Source organism: Cydia pomonella, chromosome 13 (assembly GCF_033807575.1).
Source record: "Cydia pomonella isolate Wapato2018A chromosome 13, ilCydPomo1, whole genome shotgun sequence".
NCBI lineage: Eukaryota > Metazoa > Arthropoda > Insecta > Lepidoptera > Tortricidae > Cydia > Cydia pomonella.
This window is the reverse complement of record NC_084715.1, coordinates 11524536-11545990: the sequence shown is the minus strand read 5'-3', so window position 1 is coordinate 11545990 and position 21455 is coordinate 11524536. Positions and strand designations below refer to the sequence as shown.

At 38.0% G+C, this 21455-nt stretch overlaps 1 protein-coding gene across 5 annotated transcripts in view; it reads left to right on the top strand.

Annotated features, from left to right (window-relative positions):
• Nucleotides 1-21455, top strand: part of LOC133524215 (protein alan shepard) — a 220278-nt gene that overhangs the window by 184300 nt on the left and 14523 nt on the right. For all 5 annotated transcript variants that reach the window (XM_061860105.1, XM_061860109.1, XM_061860108.1 and 2 more), the window contains exon 2: nucleotides 5312-5524. In XM_061860105.1, the coding sequence (XP_061716089.1) occupies nucleotides 5312-5524 (213 nt within the window). The remainder of the gene's footprint in view (nucleotides 1-5311; nucleotides 5525-21455) is intronic.

The following is a 21455-nucleotide window of genomic DNA, read 5'->3' as shown; positions in this document are numbered from 1 at the left end:
TTCGTGTTTTTATTTCTATGTACAATAAAGTATATACATACATACATACATACAGCTAACGATAAAGAAAGTGACTATAATAGGAGTAATAGGTACTAAACAAAAATATATCAAAATCAATGCAACGCCTTACCATATTAGGTAATTTGCCGTAAACTTTAGCATGTGTTTTGAAATCTACGTTGTGCGCTACTTGACTTAACGTACACTTTTGTTTGAATTAGCAATATTAGGTCGGCAAATTACAAAGCCTTTGACAAATACCGACTGCCGCCGCGCCGCGCCGCGCACTCGCACGTGCACGTAGGGAATGGAACCGCCGTGTTTCGCGTCGGGCGCTACGTTAATAGACCATATGCAGTTCACGTAAAAGTTAAAACAGCTTGTTCGTATTTAATCAGCGCTTGAAGCGGTAACCCTTTCCCGGGTTTTTAATATCGGTAAGCGCTAACCTGAATTAATTCAAATAAAAGGATTAGTTTCTTAACCGGTAAGCCAATCAAAAGCTTACCGAAATGAAGCGGTTTTTGGAACACAGCTTTACAATAACCCGGGTTTTTGAACGGGTTAGGGTAAGCGGGTCCGGTCCCTGCTTATAAGGTAGATATTTTCTTTTTCTTAGTTTCGCTTACTGTCTCCTTAGACCTATTTTTGCACGTTGGGTTATAAGGATACCCCAACGTGATCTGTCGTGATTTTTTCGTGCCCCCGTATCGAACCTCGCGTGATTTGTGCTCAAGCCCAGTATTCGTGAGTCTTCATAATATGCACTTGTATTTAAGTAACAGTTTTATTATATTTTTTTTTAATACTTCGTCGGTGGCAAACAAGCATACGGTCTGCCTGATGGTAAGCAGCCTCCGTAGCCTATGTACGCCTGCAACTCCAGAGGAGTTACATGCGCGTTGCCGACCCTAAACCCGCCCCCCCCCCCTCGTTGAGCTCTGGCAACCCTTCTCACCGGCAGGAACACAATACTATGAGTAGGGTCTAGTGTTATTTGGCTGCTGTTTTCTGTAAGGTCGAGGTACTTCTCCAGTTACAACAAATTATGACGCGAATAAAGCCTATTTTCAATAAAACAAAGCAACACGTTATGCTGATCCAAATATGTATACCTAGCTAGGTAGCTAGGAAATAGACTAACTGCAATCTACACCAAATGTATGCAGAATTTAGAAAATAGCTTTAGTTAAAGTATAGAAAAGTTCTCCTCGACAGTACCTACTACCTACCAACAATCGGACCCATTTTGAATGAATGTTGATATATGTTGCTACTTGGTAGATATAGAAAGTTCGGGTTGACAATTCTAATGTTCATCCAAAAATAAAATCCTCCTCGATAAGCAACACATGTGATAACATCAATAGGCAATAACCCAACTTTTATTGTCACAATGACAGATGCCGTGTGAATCGATGACTAGTGGGGTTTAGGTGATAAATGCGACTTTATAACGGCTAGTGACATGGTGTCTATGTAATGTACATTATCGGATACCAGCAAATAAAATAACATATAAAATCGCATTTTGTAGCGATTATTCATATTTTGATTTCATTGTTTTCCATATTATTTTTAAGTAATGTACCGTATCGCTTGATTCAGACAAGCTTTTATTTATTCATCATTTTGTTGTGTTCAAATAATATGGCAAAAAAATGCGTCGTCACTACCTGTAGACAAACAATATCAAATTGCACCCCAAAACACGGCTCATCTCGTCCCTATACGGCCACAACATTCTATTTAGAAAGGACGCTTAAAATGAAGCTATCGTCAATCTTTACATGAGCCATGATTTTACAGCCAACTATTTTTAAACACTGGTTTAATAACTTTTACGAACCCTTTTGTAAACTTTAAGCGAAAAAAACATGAATAATGGGTTGCAGCAAACTTAAATAATTATACATATATTTTCTCCAATATGCTCGGAAATGATCACCTTATTGTAGCAAAAATAGTACGGGGAGTTTTTCGTTATGGTCAAACAAAACATGTATCCACTAAGAAAAACGCAAACAGCCAATTAATATAGCCGCGGGCCGCGTCTACACTCTGCGCGACCCGGTCAGCATCATTTCAAGCTATAGAATAGAGTCGTGTAAGACCGTCGTGTATGTAACTTTTATATTTTTTTAAGGATCTCGTGCGTGCACATACAGCTTATATTGCACAATTATATTGAATGAACGAATATTGAATGGTACTGAATGGCAGAATAAGTTGTGCCTTTAACTTTTTTTTTAATAATTGAAGAGAAATTATTTTTGACGTTTTTGTGTGAAGGTTCGATTTGAGTGCTGGTTGATGCTTAAATTATGATTATTTTACCTATATTTCCTCGCATGTTTGGAGAAAAGCACTATATATGCCTCGGCAGGAACAGCAATTTGTGGATTCGTCTTCTTTGAATCGAGACTCATCCACGAATTGCTCTTTCCCGGCCTCTGCAATAATGTACTATTAGGTATGTTTTTTACAAAAACAATTGATTTGTCCCTATTATTAATGGTTTCCTATTTAGTCTACTTAGGTAGTTTTTGAGACGTAAACGCTAGTTATTTTTACGGTCTTGGTCGCATGGCGAGAGAAATATTTTTTTAAATAACTTGGAATTAACATATACGGCAATAGGATACCAGTCATAGTTAAGAATCCACATTTTACCATAAGTCCTCAAAGGATAGTGCCACTCTCTAAGCGGATTGCCGGCTTATCACTTTACACACACACCTACTCACCTATTTTTTACTCTAGCAAAAAATAAGAGGTTATAAAAAAATAATGGACGTTGTAGAAAAACGACAACAAAGCTCTGATCCCTGAGGCTTTCCTAGTCGGTTTTTCGGATTCCGTGACTCAAATAATTAAGTCCGAAGATGGGGGTCGCCGGGTGAAATTATACATTGTTATTGCCGCTATAAATCTCATTTTCGTCGGACGCACCCGCACAGAATGACAAGTACCTACACTAGAAGAATTTCATAACCCATCGGCCTATGCCCGACCATAGATAGTAAATGTCAAAGACTGTTAATATCTATACAAAAAGTCTACAACGAAAAACTGTAAAAATTACTAAATCATTTTCCACAATTCAATTTCAACTTGCGATCCAGACCCATAGGTATATTATGATTTGTATTATACAAATGTACAACCTAACGTACCTAAGTAAGTGAACTATCTGAATTTTAGATGACGCTATAATATTGTATAAAAGTCAGAGCTCCTAATAAAATAATAAAAATGAAAATGCAGCTTCCATGAAAAACGCAACTTTGTGTAGAGTTTACCAGTCTTACTATTTATTTGGCTGTGTTCTAACTAAAAGGCAAGGGTTCGAATGGTTTTAGTCGCCAACTACTACCCGTACCTTGCCTTCCTCTCTCCCTCCCATTTGCACCCCTGCATATAAAGACGGAGAGCAAATATTCATATTGACGTCAAACAAGCTTGAAGCAAAATCTTAAATATTATGACAAAGCATACCTACGACTCGTATGAAAACACTTTATATGAACAAATAATGTAACCTGGTGTAGAGGAGGGAGTTGATTGTGGTAAATAGAAACCTACATTAAAAATGAGATAGTCTGTAAATTGAACTAAATGTATGTACCCGGAGTTCCTAGTTCCTATTTTTCTCTCTGGATATTAACATCATACAACGCATTTGATGACCTATTTTAACCAATAGAGTCAATATCCAGAGAGGAAAATGGGCACTACGTTTTATGTAGAAGCGGTCGTCGATTGTCCTCTTAAAAGAGTGAAATGAGCAATATAAGTTCGTACGAACATGTCATACACGAACGAGTAGATAGCTTTATAGTAGATAAAGGTCTAATGTAGTACTTATTTACGTTAGCTATAGACTAGGTTTGCGAAAGTGTGCAGACACGCTTAGTCACGGCTCTCGGCACTTACAGTAATATGTCTGCGTCAAAGATGTGATGCAACTAGGCGTACTAGCACATGCCAAGATATCTGATTCCCTGACTACAGTATATCAAAACCATGTGTTAGTACTTTTAAGGGCGTTCGCGTGTTGCTTCATGTTTCAAAAATGCACCAATTTTTTGTTATCGTAATGGCTGCTGCAAGACATTTGTACTCTTATTTAAGTGTGTCTGATTTAGTGGCATCTATACTTCTATAGGGCTTACGTGTAATGCGGGTACTTAGAGGCGCATGGGGCACTGCATCCGATTCGCACGTCGCTTCGACTTGCGAGCGGAATGTCGTTATAATACGCGCATAGCCTTGTCTCGCTCAAACTTCGGAGCGACGTGCGAATCGGATGCAGTGTGCCATGCGCCTTAGGTGATAACATATTTGAACTTTCATGAGCTCTTATATCTGGCATTGTGTCACACATTTTTTCTATCGTCACCAACAAGGTATAAATACACTTTGGACCATACTGTACCGACATCGAAACGTACAAGACCGCATTCATATTTATTTTTGCATGAAGCCTAACGGATCTTTATCACGAGCCTTAAAACTAACTATAGAAAGATTGCACGGTAGTAGTAGAAACTGTTTACTTTATGAGGACAATGACTTGTAATTTGATGCCTTCACTCTCTTAGAGCGGCCCCTATCATTCGCGGCGTATGTTAACTAAATAAATGAGCACTCCAGTGAAAGTCGCCGCTCCGTGTGAACGGAGCGAGCGTTTAATTCGTCTTAAACGCCGCGAGGACCTCTTCTAACCTCTCCTCGTGATGAAGTTATTGTGTTAATACACCTAAGATGTTCATAAATTATAATACTAAATCACTGCTAGCTGATGCTAATAAGATAATTACTATAAAATCTTAGCGCTATAAATCGCACATTCTTTTATAGTTCGTGTCATCCACGATGACGCGCAGATTAGTCTAACCTTTAATAACATGACACGAGTCACGACACGCGTCTTCGTGAATGTCATAATCTATAAAGGATTCATTAGTTTAGCCACTGCCAAAATGTATGGTCCGAGACGATGAGACGAAGACCCAGTAAGGGTCCCTAAGTTTTGCATTGCAAAAAATAAATGTACACTATTGTCTATTGTAAACGTTAAATTCAAAACACGCTTCTCTCAGTACATTTGACTAATTGTGAACTAGGCACTTAGAGAAAATTTAACGCTGCGTCAAATGGGCACTCCCATGATGGATCAGTGATGACAGTCGTATCAAAATGCCATCTCGCTACGCTTGGGCCCATCTCACCAGCTGGGGCACTATTCGTACCAGAAAGTAGTTTCATTGTAACTTATCAATAACAGGATGTTTTCATATTCCAGAGCACCGGCGGTTGTCGTTCAGCTCACGGCGCAGGCGGCGCGGTGACGGTCGCGAGCGCAGGCGCGGCGGGCTCGTGCGCGGCGCGCATGGCGAGCGCGGGCGCGCAGTACCGCGGGGCGCAGCAGTGGGCCGCCGCGTACCCGCAGCCCTGCCGGTACCCGCCGCCGCAGCCGCAGGCCTACGCACAGCAGCAGCCTTATACGCCGCACCAGGTAAGCTGATCTTACTTTTCTACGAGTGTACCTCTTCCTCCTGCTGAGCAACAAAACTTGAACGATACGAGATGAACTACTCACCTTTTTCTAATTATGCTGTCTCAGGAGGAAGGGCAGAGAAGTTTACATATGCATAACACTTTGACTTTGTCATGGTCATTAGTCTTAAGACACGAGGTTCTTGAAAATTTATGAAAATTTTAGCGTTAATACTAAAGTTAATACTAGTATGGAATAACTGCTATAGCCTTTTAACTGCCTTTACCCGCAACTATAGCAACGTGCAATAGCAACGTGCAACGTCCTTATCGATTTTAGGAAACAATAAATTGCTACGTCTATAGATTCCCTTAGTTCGACAGCCATTCGTCGATTCTTCAATTAATCACGAGTTCAAACAAGGAGCGAGGTCAGTGATATCAGCTCGTTCTACTCGTAAAATATACATTTAAATACTTGTAATTACTTACCGAATGCAGGTAACTAGAAATTTAGAAGCACAGTATCAATATTGCAAACCATAAAGATTATACACGAAGTTCGAATTTTGTTCTAGTTAGAACAAAATTAGTTTTGTTCTAGTTTCGTGTATAATCTTTAAGGTAATACTGGATTTTGCTGAAGGAACTAATAATTATGATAATTAATTATTACCTTTAATTGAATATATTTTCTAATTAAATGATGATGTTTGAATTGAGTGCAATAAGTTCTAATTTAATGTTTTAATTGGCACAACATAGTTAAATATCCTGATTTCAAGCTATTGTAATTAATCAATTAAATACCGTATTAATTAATAATTCCGTACTTAAGGAAGGAATCAAATACAGTACCTATTAATTTTCGCGAGATGATACTTTATTTATTTTGTAACAAAACATTTGCGTTTGACATTATCAATCTGTACCTACTTTAAATTTGTCATAGTCATAAGTGATTAATTATGTATAAATATCACAATTATATAAAAAAACGTTTCCGCCGTTTAGATGTTAGAGCTCAATAAACCCGCCCCCTTTAGGGTCGGCAACGCGCATGTAACTCCTCTGGAGTTGCAGGCGTACATAGGCTACGGAGACTGCTTACCATCAGGCGGTCGTATGCTTGTTTGCCACCGACGTAGTATAAAAAAAAATTAGTCTTACATAATTTCAACTTCAAAGCTCTATTATACCTAGGTACTAGTAGCGCTATCCGCGGCATCATTTACGGCGTCTAATGAGAGCACTTTATGAGCGCTAGAGCCTATTTTACAGCACGTAGAGTCGTAGAGTGATTACAACGTTTCATTTTTAGGTTGTAAGCATACATGACACCCTTTAGGTATCATTAGGATTTCGACTGCACTAGCGTTATGGCTACAGGAAACATCAAATAAAAATGAGCTGTTTGACGTTTCTTGCAGTAATGTAGTCTGCGGTACAGCCGACTGTATTCAGCATCATCTTCCTCGCGTTGTCCCGGCATTTTGCCACGGCTCATGGGAGCCTGGGGTCACCTGTTACCTTATTAAAACACATTGACAGTTAAGCAAAATAGCTTTTTGCACTATAGTAAAATTGATTGAGTTGTTATATACTAATATTATTGTATCCTTATCGTAAACTTCAACTGAATACAGACAAACTCAATCAGAAGAGTCATTTACTTGAGTATATGCTGAGCGTATGTGCATTGAGTTTTAGTTTAGGTAAGTTAGCTGCCGCCTGCAATAAATTTGGAAACTAAATTTACCTGAAGGTAAAGTAATCTAAATAAGGTAGTAATACTATTAATAATAACTAGCAAAATTCAGGTTACAATAGCAAAACTATAATAAATACGAATAATATTTCACAAACGACGGCACTGATGCGTTACTTTTAATCAACAAGAGAACTTCAGTTAGGCTAAGATGATCGGCTCTTTATCATTTGTCACTATGCCTGTCGCGTTCTAACAAGTATGTAAGCGTGAAAATGACAGGCATAGTGACAAGTGATAAAAATGGAAACATGCTGCGACAGTAAGAAATGTTAAATATACAACAGTATATCCCTCTAAAACCGTTTCTATTTTCGAATCTGCAACTTGTATTTCAAACATAAGAAGTTGAAATTCTTTTTGATCCTGGTGTTAAGGCGGAGAGCGTCGACTAGCGGTGAAATACCCACTCTTCAAAAGGCCTTTTCGCTGTAGGTAGATCCTGGATTGCCGCTTATAAAGTATTATAAAGCCGCTTAAGAACTGCAACTGCAAACGAAACTTTACGAGCTAAAGTGCCTGACGTGGTTTCCTCTGTCGGGGAAGGAAAACAGTAAATATCTGAAATATTATAAAGCTATTTTCCATACCTAAAACAACCGCCAGTTATCTGTTACATATAATTATCTGTTATATGTAGGAGAGAGTGAGAGAGAGATATATCGTACCAGTTTTTACATAAACTTGGATATTTTGTTTTTGGAGGTGCATATAAAAGTTCAGTTACTTGGCTAAATTCATTATGAAGAAGAGCATTCTGAGATTAAATTAACAAAGTCAAAATGCATTTCTTCGGAAGCACTGCCATCGGTACGATTTACCCGACCGTTGGTTTAATCGTACCACATATAATAAAATTGTATCTATGAAACGTTTTGCAAGTTTATTGCTTATTTATTTTTAGGTTTGAATTACAAATATTTATTACGGGAATCCGAAATCATACTTACACGACTCAAAAATACTTGGTCGTTTAAATCGTACCTATGCCAGTATGCTACAGTACGATTTAAACGACTAACGATTTTTATTAAATAATTAGTATAATAACCAAAGTATAAAACTAGACAATTTTTGACACCTACACAGTAAACCCGTTTATACTTATAGTTATACTTTTAATTTGGTATTTTTAACTTATCTTGACAATAAGTTATGGTATTACAAATACAACATTAATAGACATCAGACATTACTTTAAATCCCGATTAAACATTCGATAAAAGTCCATTAGAGAATGCTAGACGATTGATCAATACATAACATAATCATTATTAACTTATTTTAGTAAGGATGATATAATGTCGTTGGTCGGTTGCAGTGCCGGGCCCTGGCTCCAGTACGTGGGTTCTAATTGCTCATCAAGCCAGCCAGCTAATCGAAAGCTTGAACGAACCAGCACAAATACACTTTGCGATTATTTTTAACTTGACATCACTGTTAAGCTGGTTTTCCTGAACGTTCAACTCGACAAGCATTAGGAATCTTCGACCAGCATCGGCCAGGATAATTAACCGAGAAGTTGGCGCGTCGACAGCACTCCATCAATTTCTGCGCCCCGACCGCTCTTGCTCGTTATGCATTACATAAACAATATTACGTGATTAATGCTTTTCTCAACCGCAAGCAGTGCCACCGGATCATGATTTGCATGAAACTAATTAATGTACAAGTTTGATACTACACAGTGCAAATAAAGCGAAGCGCCGTGAGTAGTTGCGGCTCGCGGGGGCTTTGTGAGCAATTCTGCTCGATAAATCAAATTTGAACTGATTTTAGACAGCTTAGGAAGACCTTTTTCATAATTGTGATGCTTAAAAATTGCCTCTGTGATCGTGGCGATATATATAATTAAGAATTCTTAATTTTTACTCTCTTTTTCATCTGTTTCAGACGTTACTTTCCATAATTCCGTAGCCTGAAACTGAGTGCTGGACCCTTTTTAATAGTTTTTTTTTTTTTAGTGAGACTAATTTAGTCTAAAGAAAGAAACATCACTTTAATAATACTTATGTTAATGCTTTAATAAAAAATGCATTAATACATAATAGAGAGTTCAATTTTCTAAACAAACAAGGATCCTGTTTCCGACTGGACCAACTTAAAATATGCACAAAGAACACTCGCGAATAGCCGACGGGCTCATAACATTATCCGGGATCGTAAACTCTGACCTGAAATTTATTCGACAAAATAAGATTAGATTGAAAATGTATTTGTTGCATAAACAAAATTTAAGAGGCGAGTGCAGAGCGTTGGAGAACGAAGCGACGAGACAACAAGCGATATTGCCCTCCTTTATACGGACTGGAGTGCCGTTGGCAACGCTAGCCAATAAACCACAATGTTCACCTCCTAAATGCACTTAGGAACTAATCCCCACTGGGCCTGAGATGAACTCGTATTTGGAAACATAAATTTTGGAGCAATAGCTCAACAAATTAAACTTCTCACTTAAATTTAAGTGGCTTAAACTCTTAAGTAAATTTTCTAGTCAATGTTTTAAATGTTAAATAAAAATGCTTCAAGGAATAGTTGGACAAATAATTAAACATTTGTTGCGGGCAGTTTTTGCTGAACACGTTTTTTAGAAGTTATTTTGATGATGTTTCCGAAATAACAACGCAATTTCGTATTTTAGTAACACCTATGAGTGATTTTTATCGTACACCTTGTTGTATTCGGATGCATTTCCAATGGCTTGTCGATAGCTATCGGGCTTGGATTATACGGCTTGTGTAGATAGGTGGTGGCACAGAGGGTTCACGCGCGAGGCGCCGCCAACACAAACCAGATGTCGCCGAGCGTGCTCTCCGCCAACAGTCTACCACCTTTCGCTCCACCCCTCCACAAGAATCTCGTAAAAGGAATTTCTTTGCGTTCGCGCCCTTATCTCTTTTTGAAATAAAATGTAACGGGTCGCATCGTACGTGTTTTATTACAACGCCTCTCCTTCGGGATTTATCTCATGGTCGCCTTCGATGCTGAACTCTTTTTTTACTCGCGATTCTGAAAAAGAATTCCGCTTATGCGATCTGTTTCCTCCTTACGTTGTTTTTTATTCGCCGTGTAATTCCGAGACACTAGATGCTGAGATTGTATACGTTGCCGCTATTGCTGAGAAACATTTATTACGTGGATACTAAAAGTGTTTCAGCACGTAGGACGCAAAGTAAACTAGACTTTTATATCGCCTTTTACAGTTTTTTTTAAGTAGGTAGTTGTTTACACTTGTAGATATATAGTGTAGTTCATATTTATAGGAAGTTGTAACTTTAGCATCGCGGACAGCGAGGTGACTAAATACCTTATGCATAATTCATGGGTTAGATCGATATAGCAAATAGCCCCGTACGCAAGTTTCCTTTCTCATAAAGCTAATTAATAATGAATGAACATAAATCGTCCAGTTCCGTTTTTACCCGATATAGCGCGTCCAAATCGGGCGAGTGTCCTGTAGTTCCGCGAGTGGCGGTGCCCCGTGGAATATCAAATAGGCTTTCGCTATTATATAGCAAACTTTTGCGACTGTGTAACTACCCACTTCGCACACGAGTAATAACAGATATACCTACTATTGGTAATGGTACTTAAATAGCTAAATACACTACATTGCATATTCTAATATTTATTCATGATAGTTTATTTAATTCAAAGTTCATAGGTATGGCCGATGGCCAAGGGGAGGGGGAGGGGCATACATATAGTTAGACTCCCCCCCCCCCCCGCCCTCCCTTGGCGTCGCCCATTCAGACAGAATTACTTTCGCATTCATTATACCTACTATTATAAGGTGGAGCAATATAAACTAATTTATATCTAGACCTCATGTAATTGTATGTGCGAAGTTTCATTACAGTTCAACTCGTGATTTTAAAATGAGAAGGAAACTCCGTTTGTATGGGAAGGGGAAATTCGGCTGAACTTGCCGTGGACTCTAGAATATAAAATAAATGTAAACCCGAACAACTACCTCTTCATAACCAATAATGACAACCTGCGATCAAGATTAAAAATACGACGCCGGGACATTATAGTGTTGTTATACTTATACAGTTTATTTTCTATAAAAGCAAAGTGTATTATGAAAGCAGCAAAGTTATCTTTATTATCATGTTATAGCTTTCATTAATATAATGTTTACTCAGTAAACTACAGTTGTGGCCGAGCACGCGTCTACAGCCCTTCGGTTTTAGTAAATAAACAAATCTAATTTTAATTGTAAACATTCCCGGCCTTTCTCCATTGATAGAGATAAAACGTCTGGTAACGTAACAGTGGCGGTGCGTCTAAAACTACTAGGTAAGCCGGAGGACGTACTTGGCTTTTCTTTTGTCTTCGAGCTGAAAGGAGATTGTACAACTGTCTGAAAATTAAGGCATGCTGGTGAGATTCCAGTACCAACGTTCGTATCTATTATATTCCTTATATAAGTTGGTATGTCCCATTTTTCTGACCTTAATTTAGCGGAGAAATTTCGCTGCCGTGCAAATTAGACGCTTGCAAACTCTTTGAGCGATCCGTAATCTACATAGATTTAAATACTAATTTGTTGAAAAAAATGTGTTACAAAAACGTCATATGATATGTAGGGTGGCACGTGTTCTCGGCAGCGGGGTTCGGCAGTTTCGACAAGACACGAATCAAAATATGGCGTCTCCCGCCGGCTTGATTAATGACGAGAATATGTCAGCTGTCAGCCCTGTCACAATTCTGGAGCTTGTTAGATTCGTCGCGCCCTTCTCGCGGCGAGTCTTAAATAGACCTCTCTTTTTTGGTAAAAAGGGTCTAACCATTTTTTGTTTGTTAAGTGCTACTTTATCCCTTGTACGGGACGACCCATGAAATTAATCTTTACTTACTTATAAAAACCTACTATGAGTCTACATTAACTTTAATAAAGGGGTAAAACAGTGTGTTAGTGGTATCTAACTTTGTGCATTACTGCTACATAGCTCAACCCTTGTAGAAGTTGAGTAACTTCGCAGTGGATAAAAAAAAATGAATTTAATGAATAGTCGCTACCTACATATTGGGTATCTACATGACAGTTTGCTTTCGGATGACGGCTATGACACGCATTCATAACAGTTGACAGAGGTCAAATAGTATGAAAATAAAATAGTAGTCGTCGGTCCACAAAAATTCTAATTTTTGCCCAAATCATCAACATCGCAAATACCGTAAACTATGGCGGTTACTATGGCACCCGTATATTTCAGGCTTTAACCCTCCTGGCTCCACACTCACATTACATTTAAAGATTATGCTGATGTATTTAAATGTATGCGTTACGAGGAAATTTTTTGTAGATAAAATTACCACATTTATTTCAGGAGTTTTCTCTCTGGTCGTTTTCTTTGAGATCCTTTCTCAATGTCGAGCGGAGTCATTACGGCGGCCCCTAATATTTGTAACAAAATGTTTCATTTTATTCATGATCATGGTCAATCAAATATTCATTGTTGCTTAAAAATTCCGTTGGGTTTGCGGAATGTTTACGAGTATGAGCTTTCCATCTTACGAAGCTTATTGACTTAGAACGTAGTTTATTTTGGTTGAATGAGCGGTCGCCGCGGCACATGTGCACGACCCTCGTATAGTTCAGGGTGAAAGTATAAATAAACAAGGCTTGCTGATATCTGTCATCTGAAGAATTAGATTTATTTCGGCTCTGGCGGAAGGTGAAGGACCCTAGCCCCTCGTGACTCGACGATACATGCTTTGGCTAATGTTTTGTGAAGAGATAATGCTTACTTTCAGGATGTAGTGTGCTCCGTCGCATTTGATCTTAATCCAGAGACTCGTTTGTCGTTTTATCAATGCTTCTTTACTTTTCGAGTTGTTGTTTTATTTTATTGCTACTAGTTATTAGGTACTTGATAAGCAATAGCCTCAGAAAAATGAGTAACGATACTTCAAGTCACCCGTACTATCGTACCCGCACGCACGACAAGGCATTCCATAAGCATTCTAACGTTATTTCGCTCACAAAACTTGCCCAATATTGTGGACCGCGATTCCATCACATACGAATAAAAACAGTTTTTGTTTTTTTTGCCGTAAGGGGTGGGTGTTTTTATTTTGTTGAATTATGTTAATCCGGGAGTGACGCGAGCCGGGTCGCTACCGATATTTAAATACGCCCGTGCACTGGTAAACGATTTTGAAAACGCTTGACCCAAAGCTGTACGTCGTGTCCGAGAGGAACGTCCATTTTACGAGGCGAAAACAGAGGGTGCCGAATTTTGTCGCTAACAATTTGTTTTGTCGCCCTTAAATACCGATGTTTTTCCTTCTTCTAAATACGCTGCGAGCGATAAATTGATGACCCCTATTAATCTCTTTTAAACACTTTCGTAGATTAACGACCTCCGACCAAATATAAATTTGTTACTTACAAAATACGTTAAATATCATGGATATGTTCCTATTAGAATTTAAAACGAGTTTTTACCCTGAGTTGAGTTCGCAGTATCATCTCACATCGGGGGCTATGATTTAATATAATTACGGAGGCCTTATTCGCTCTTGCCAACTTTAACAATAGGTCCAAAGCAACAATTAACATTGCGCAATAAGAAATAGAGCGATAGGTGCGGACTTAAGTTAATTATTTCTGCTATTCCATTAGGAGCGAGCTCCCAAATTCTCCTCCCATTATTTCGTATCAATCCAATTATTTCCGTTAATTCTGTTAATGTTTCAATGGGATTTCCTATTTGTGATATCAAAGCGATATTATACGTCTGCATTTTCGTGCTGGGGTCAAACAGAAACTGTCAATGTAGTATTTCGTAACGGTAGAGGAACAGGAGCAGTAGTCAACTTTTTTTTGCTTTTGCTTATCATGACATTGTTGCCCCTTTTATGAGAACTGGCTTGGTTAAATCTAATGGTTTTAATATTCGTTATGCATTAAACGACAACGTTGAAGTGGACATATGACATACTCGTACTTGGCAATTTGGCTGCCATTCCACAGCATTTACGATTAAAAAGGAACACCTGTCAAAGAAGCTGTGCAGTTTGCGTCTCTGGTTTCGCCACATTAGATACTTAGATATCGAGATGTTTGCAATAGTGAAAACTAATAAAGGTAAGCCCAATTTAGGATTGTAAATATTGAACCTAAATAATATACATCGAAACAGACATAGTAACTGCAGATGAATCCACTGATTGAAACGACGATAAAACAAATGGAGCGCTCAATTTTAATAGATTGAATGGATTTATGTTTCATTCCGTGAGCTTTAGCGTGAATAGCAGATGGATTTTGAATGAATGTTATTACAAAGTGGTTCCCTAAAACCGGAATTTCATCTGCAAACTGTCCATAGTTAATTAAATTGGAAATGTTTCACCCGCGCGCAGCTGTTGGTCTAACGTGTGCCCGATTTTTTTTCCATTTTTAGTGCATAGTTTTGCAGCGGTATGAATTGATTTTCAATACGTTTGAAATGGTATGCTATCGATGTAGTGCAAAATTATCGTACATGATATTAGTATGAGTAATAACATAATACACATACCCTATTGTTAGTGAATAGGTCGGTTTATACATATTAAATAGGTTTCATTGGTTCATGTTCTTCAAAAGATACTCAAAGTAATGTAGAAATAAAATACCTATAGCTTACAACGTCACTGTGTCGACTAGATAATCTAAAGTTACTGTTTATGGAGTGTAGATTTAAGAGGAGAGAAATCTCTTATGATAGAACTGTTACGAAGGTGTCCAGCTGTTAGCTATAAATAATAGTTCCAAATCTCTCCAGAGTAGCGCTAGAGTAGCTAAGAACCTAGGCGTTTTTGACGGAGTGAAGTGCGCTGTCTATGATTTGATTTTTTTGTTCATGTACTCTAGGTATTGTAACGCCACCTATTTAAGGTTTTTTGATGACACTTTTTGGTATATGGAGATTTAATTCTTTACCTCCACCTTCCATATTATTGTTAACATAAGTGTCCCGAATGACGTCAGAAGTACCATAATACAAAAGGACTTAAAAAGTGGGAATTAAGCGGACAGCGTGGTGGGCACCATGTGACGTGGCGTTCACGCACGCGCTGCGCTATCGAGCCGCGACCAACTGTTGCGCCGCGGGGGCGGGGGCGCGTGACGTCATCGATGTACTACGTATGTGTGCGGCAATAACGTACAACGAGCACGTACTAGTTCGAATTCGAAGTGATCAAATTGCTTGTTATTATAATTTAAATCGACGCTCACGGATAACTTTTTTTTTTAATTTTTAAATATTTTGGTTGTAGTGACACGACGAAAATGTCATCGGCGAATCGTCAATCTTAAATAAGTAGGTATATATGTTATAGATTATAGATGACACACTGAGCGGTTGTGTAACTAATTGTGTATCCGCTTATTAACGATGTGGAATCTCTTATGGTACCTTATTTTCCTGTACAACATTATTAAAATTCCATTTGTAAGAAAGGAAAGCAATCTCAGATTTCAGTTAAATATCATTATTAAAAAGTAAATATAAATTTATTAAATTCACGATGAACACAAACGTTCTCTTAACATTTAAATTGGGCATCACCTGCGCTGTTGACGGTACGAAACAAGCAGTATTCAAATAATTCACCGAATCGCTTTGACGTCTATTTCTAGCGGTAGCGACCTTTCAGAATTTCCATTTTATATTTTTTGTCAAGTGGACTCGCCCGGTGCGATGTTTGCATTTCCCTTTGCAACCGTACCTCCTCTAATACAAATAAAAATCCATTTATCACGAGTGCCTTCCCGAATATATTTCTGTTAATCCAACTATGTACAAAAAGGTTATATTATAGTAGTTTATGTGACTGCTACATAATAAAAGGCATTAAAATAAACGAGTATGGGTTTGAGAAACGAACGAAGTGAGTGTTATAATGACTGTTATAATGCCTAATTATGTAGTTACATACTTACACTATTTTATCTACACACATTATAAACTTTCTATGATATATTCACTAACCCAAATTACAATATATTCCTCGCGGATATGTGGTGGCGTCACCGAAATATTTTACACGAAAATTTTGTTATAGTTACTTTAAAAACAACAAAACATATTCATTTTATACTTAAAACTAAACTGTACGTCTAATGGCGGTAAATGAAAACTTTTTTCACGCATGTCACGCATTCGTAGTTTTTTTTTAATTCAGAGACAAACTAGAGTCGGGGGCCTATTTCCGTATCATTCGATACAAACTAACATGCGAGATATCTCAAAATTGTATGCTATTCACATTTCATTTCGAACAAAAAGGCATCTCGAGTATCTCGACTGATATTAGAATAGAGGTCAAATCGAATTGCTCTTTTTGCAGAGATGTTCCAAATTTGAATGTCATAACCAAATGGTGTAGTTATGAAGCAATTACAACATTATCACAGATAAGAAATTTGTTGCAACAAAACCGTTTATCGTAATGGTCAATTTACGGATTTTGAAGCCGTCATAGAGGGTGTATGATATGTGTGTAGATAAAAATTGTTAATGGCATAAAAGTATACAATTTCAATAAGCGACTCCGTTTATAACATTATCATGATTCAGCTGGACGAGGAATCTCCACCACAACCAGTCGCGTGCAGTCTTTATTCAAAGGTTTTCGCTTAATTTTGTCAAGGGTTTTCCTATCATACGTATAATCTAAATAAATAAATATTGTATTTCACTCAAATTACCAAGGTTCGGAAAAATCGTTTTCTTAGAAACATTATTTGTAGCACCCTTCAGTGATTTTATGTTACACAAATTAAAAACAACCGTAAAAATGTCGACGCATAATATTTATGCCCAAACCCTGAGGGACGAGGGAGAAAAACGTCAGAATTTAAATTACCCGCGAACGTATAACGCGAAGCGTACTAAGTATGCAAAATATAGGTTCTTTGTCAAAAGTTTGAGCGTGTTTGCGACGTGATGATTAGTCGTCAAGAAGCTTGCTCCCGTCCCCGACACCTGTCGAACTAAGCCAGACTGATTGGGACCCCCATTTTACTTGCAAATAACACAAATGTCTGCGCCACGGCACACGTGGTCCTCCGTTATTACTCCGCACAACTGCCACTATCTGCAATGCAAACACAATCATTTCGGAAACAATGTCTCATCGGATTGACAGTTTCGTGTCCGGAATGTTGCAGGCAACAAAATGTGTTACGTTATAAAGTGCGAAACACCGCTTAAAGGTATGGGTCGAAAGATCGTAAACAAAGTAACTCGGAGTAACCAGGCGTCTAGGTTTTTCCTAGTATTTTGGCAAATTTACGCGAGTGCACCTACTTATGCATATACTATGGGATGATTGTCTAATAAACGTAGGAACTTTTAGGGATGGTTTTTCGAATATTTCTTTTCTTTCTAGCTTTTTATGACATTTAGGTAAGAATTAAACTGGTTTTCTATAAAAACGCCTTATCGCGAAGTTAAAGGGAAAATATCAAACTGCCGGTGACAGACGGACAGACACTTCATGTGATTCATATTGCCACTAAAGTGAACGACAATGAGGGCCTGAGAAGGAAACTAAAAATGTTAGAATTTTTATTCTTAAACACAGAATTTTGTCAGGACTTTCCAAACTTGTGTATATGGCTACCCTACTCGGAACTATCCGACGATAAATCTCGGTTACACTGCGGAGTTTCCGTTAACCAAACCGAGTGGTAATTCTCCGCGTAACAAAACTTAAATCCGACACTGGTCCCGCGGGGCCGCGGCCGTCTGTCGTATTTAATTATGGGACCAAGGATGGAGAGTATTCCATTTAAACGGACACGTACTTCACAGCCGGCTACTTTGTGTTATTGCCGGTTGCAGGTCGATAATAAACGGTTTCATTCTTGACATGTCGGCCCGTACGATTTTAAACGCCCCTGATTAATTCGTGGACTTACGCTACAAAACAAGAACTTTATGTTACTGTTTGCAGGGTTTCATGTATTAAGTAGGTCTTGAGTGTAATGAGAGACACTGAGGTAATCGCAAATTCCTAAGTGTTCCGATTTTTCCGAGTGTAATATAATAGTTATACTTACCGGATACTAAAAATATAGCTGTTAATGTATTATATGGCGTAATGCCGTCCCTTTGTGTCTCTGCTTGGCCATAAAAGGTTGACTGGTAGAAGTGGTTGAGGATAGGTACTATTTGGTATTAAGTTCGCTAATTGAAAATGCAATGCAATAAATTTAGTAAAATATGTACACGGATATATCCGTTCACCTATAGGTATGAGTGCTTCGTGTGTTCCAGTAGGTAGTTATGTTCCAAACTCATACATTTAAGTCATTTAAAGTACAATAAAGTTAATTGAGTCAATTGGTCAGGTGACGGACATAATGTGAACCCGTCCCCTGTAGAGCTTAAAGGCAATAAGTAATCACACATTTCACACTTTTACAGGCCTTCATACTTGTTATAACAAGGGGCTTCGCGGCCTGAGTACGTCAATTACATTTTACAAAGTCATTTGGACAACAAAGTAGGTAACAGAAAGGAAGGATTCGTTTTTATGGCGCTCGACGTACTTTTAATATTACTAGCATAGCACCAGAATACGGATATTCTCTAATAAAGCTCAGGTTAAGTGTCTATGAAAAGTTTGAAAGGACAATGCAATTATAATAAACCTGCTTGTTACAAACATGGTAAAATAGCTAAAACATTTTTCAAAGGTCTGTTAAGCTTAAGCGCGTTTTAGGGTGTTTTCAAAATGATATACAGATTATACAGCTGACTGTGTATTAATTAGGTAGCTACCTAGTTGGTTACTAAGTTCTGTTACTCGATTTGCAACCTTTTTATTTCCGTTAAAACAAATGCTACCGAAAAAATAAGAAATGACATAATGTGGTGGATTTGTGAGCTATAATTATATACCACACATAACGCTTATCTCGTCGTATCTATAATGATTTGGGGCCTAAAAGAGAATCGTATCGCAGTAATTGCGTTGCACAAATGTGGGTGCCCGCCAAACATGATTTTGAAGTTGCTTGAAAACCTAAAAATCAACAAACAATTTGTTTATCTCACAATTAATAGATACAATAGTACTCAGAGCTTCGATGACCGCAAGAGGTCTGGAAGACCACGCACCGTTCGGACCCCAGCTCTAATAAAGGCAGTGAAGGCGAGAATTGCAAGAAACCCCGTCCGGAAGCAAAAGTTGTTGGCAATACAGATGTCTATGAAGAGAAGCTCCCAAAATAAAGTTATCAATGAAGACCTTGGACCACACTCTTACCGCAGACAAAAAGGTCATTTGCTTAATGGACGATTAAAGACTATGAGGCTAGAGAGAAGTCGCGTGCTATTGAAGTGGTACGCACAAAATGGTCACCGTAAAATACTATTCACAGATGAAAAAAAAATTACCATTGAAGAATGTTGTAACCGCCAGAATGACAGAATGTATGCAGTCAAGAGGCGATTGCGGCTGTTCCGAGAGAGCAACGAGGCCATCATCCCTGTTATGTGATGATTTGGCTGGGTGTGTCATACTCAGGGCTAACACAGGTTCATTTCTGTGAAAAAGGTGTGAAAACTGGGGCCAAATTTTACCAGGAAACCGTTCTCGAACCAATAGTGAAGCCTTTACCCTATTTCAAAACCAGCCATGGGTCTTTCAACAGGACTCAGCTCCTGCACAAGGCAAAAACAACTCAAGTCTGGTTTCGAAGGAACAAAATTGACAATTGCCCACGAAGACTGGCCCTCCTCCAGCCCGGATCTTAACCCCCTGGATTATGCCATATGGCAGGTTATTGAGGAGAAAGCCTGTGCTAAACCCCACACAAATCTTGACTCCCTCAAGCGGGCCATAGTTAAGACAGTGACGGAATTAGACATGACAATCGTGCGTGCCGCTGTTGATGACTGGCCTCGTTGTTTGAGGGCCTGTGTCAAGGCCATGTCGGAGGCCATTTTGAATGATATTGTATTTGTAATTCCTGATTTTGTGTACTTCATTTTAATATATAGTTTATTCAACTTTCGTTCGTATATTTTATGTAGATAAAGATTATTCCAGTAACAGAATTTAGTAACCAACTAGGTAGAGCATTTTATATGTAATTCGTGTAGATTTGTGAAATTAACACAAATTCTAAAATTTTACTACACAGATTCCAATTAACTTTTTATAACTAGTTATCATTTCATCACGCCAACTAATTAATTACATAGGTATTAATACGAGTAGATAACAATAGTTTCACTTGAATTAGGTTCCGATTGAATACATAAATTTAATCTAATTAGGTACGTAATTTTGTTCATGTTCCATTTATACCAACATGTGAGTAGGTAATTCTGTAAATCCACAGCTATATGTTTATTCTGTCCAGTCAACAGCGCGTCCTTTCTGCGGCACGGCATTAGCGACGTTAACACGAAATTGCGGCAGTTTACACAAATTGGCACAATTGCCTGCGGACTCCACTCTACAGGATACCAATCGGTTTACGAAGCGAATTCGCTAAAATACCGCATTCTGCTAACAAGGTTGAGCTGCTTACATGAATATCTTATCAATCTAATAGCTTAGGAAAATCGTATAAATGTTTCGTAACTTAAGAGGGCAACGGGTTTATTTTGTTAGAAGGAAACATAAATGAACATAGACGCAGTAAAAATGTTCATTAGGTACTTATTCTATACACGAAATATCATTCATATAAGTTCAATTTTGAAGCAGACAACAGCCTTGCATGGAATTTCGAAATCGATTTTTAATACGGACGGAACGTTTCCGTTATCCTATTTTCTTGCTTTCGACTAAGCATATTTATATTTCAAGCTTACGGCAGACGTTCTTAGAAGTAAATGCTAGACAGAAAAGTAAATATCGACTTAGTAAGAATTCTCTAGTGGATTCCTCGAACTTCTTCACAGAATAGAATGAATAGCTAGTGTCAGAATAAATGGTTTAGAGCATTTCTTGGGACTACCATTTTCATAATCAAATTATTATTAATACCTATTTACTTTGAGCTATTCGGACGAGAGCAAAGCTTTTCAAATAAAAATAGAAATGATATTTGTAAAGAGTGCTATTTGACACGTAAATATACTGAACTGAATAAACTGGAGACTCGAATGATTCCAACCGAATGCAAGAACCTGTTAAATTTTACGGCATTCCACAA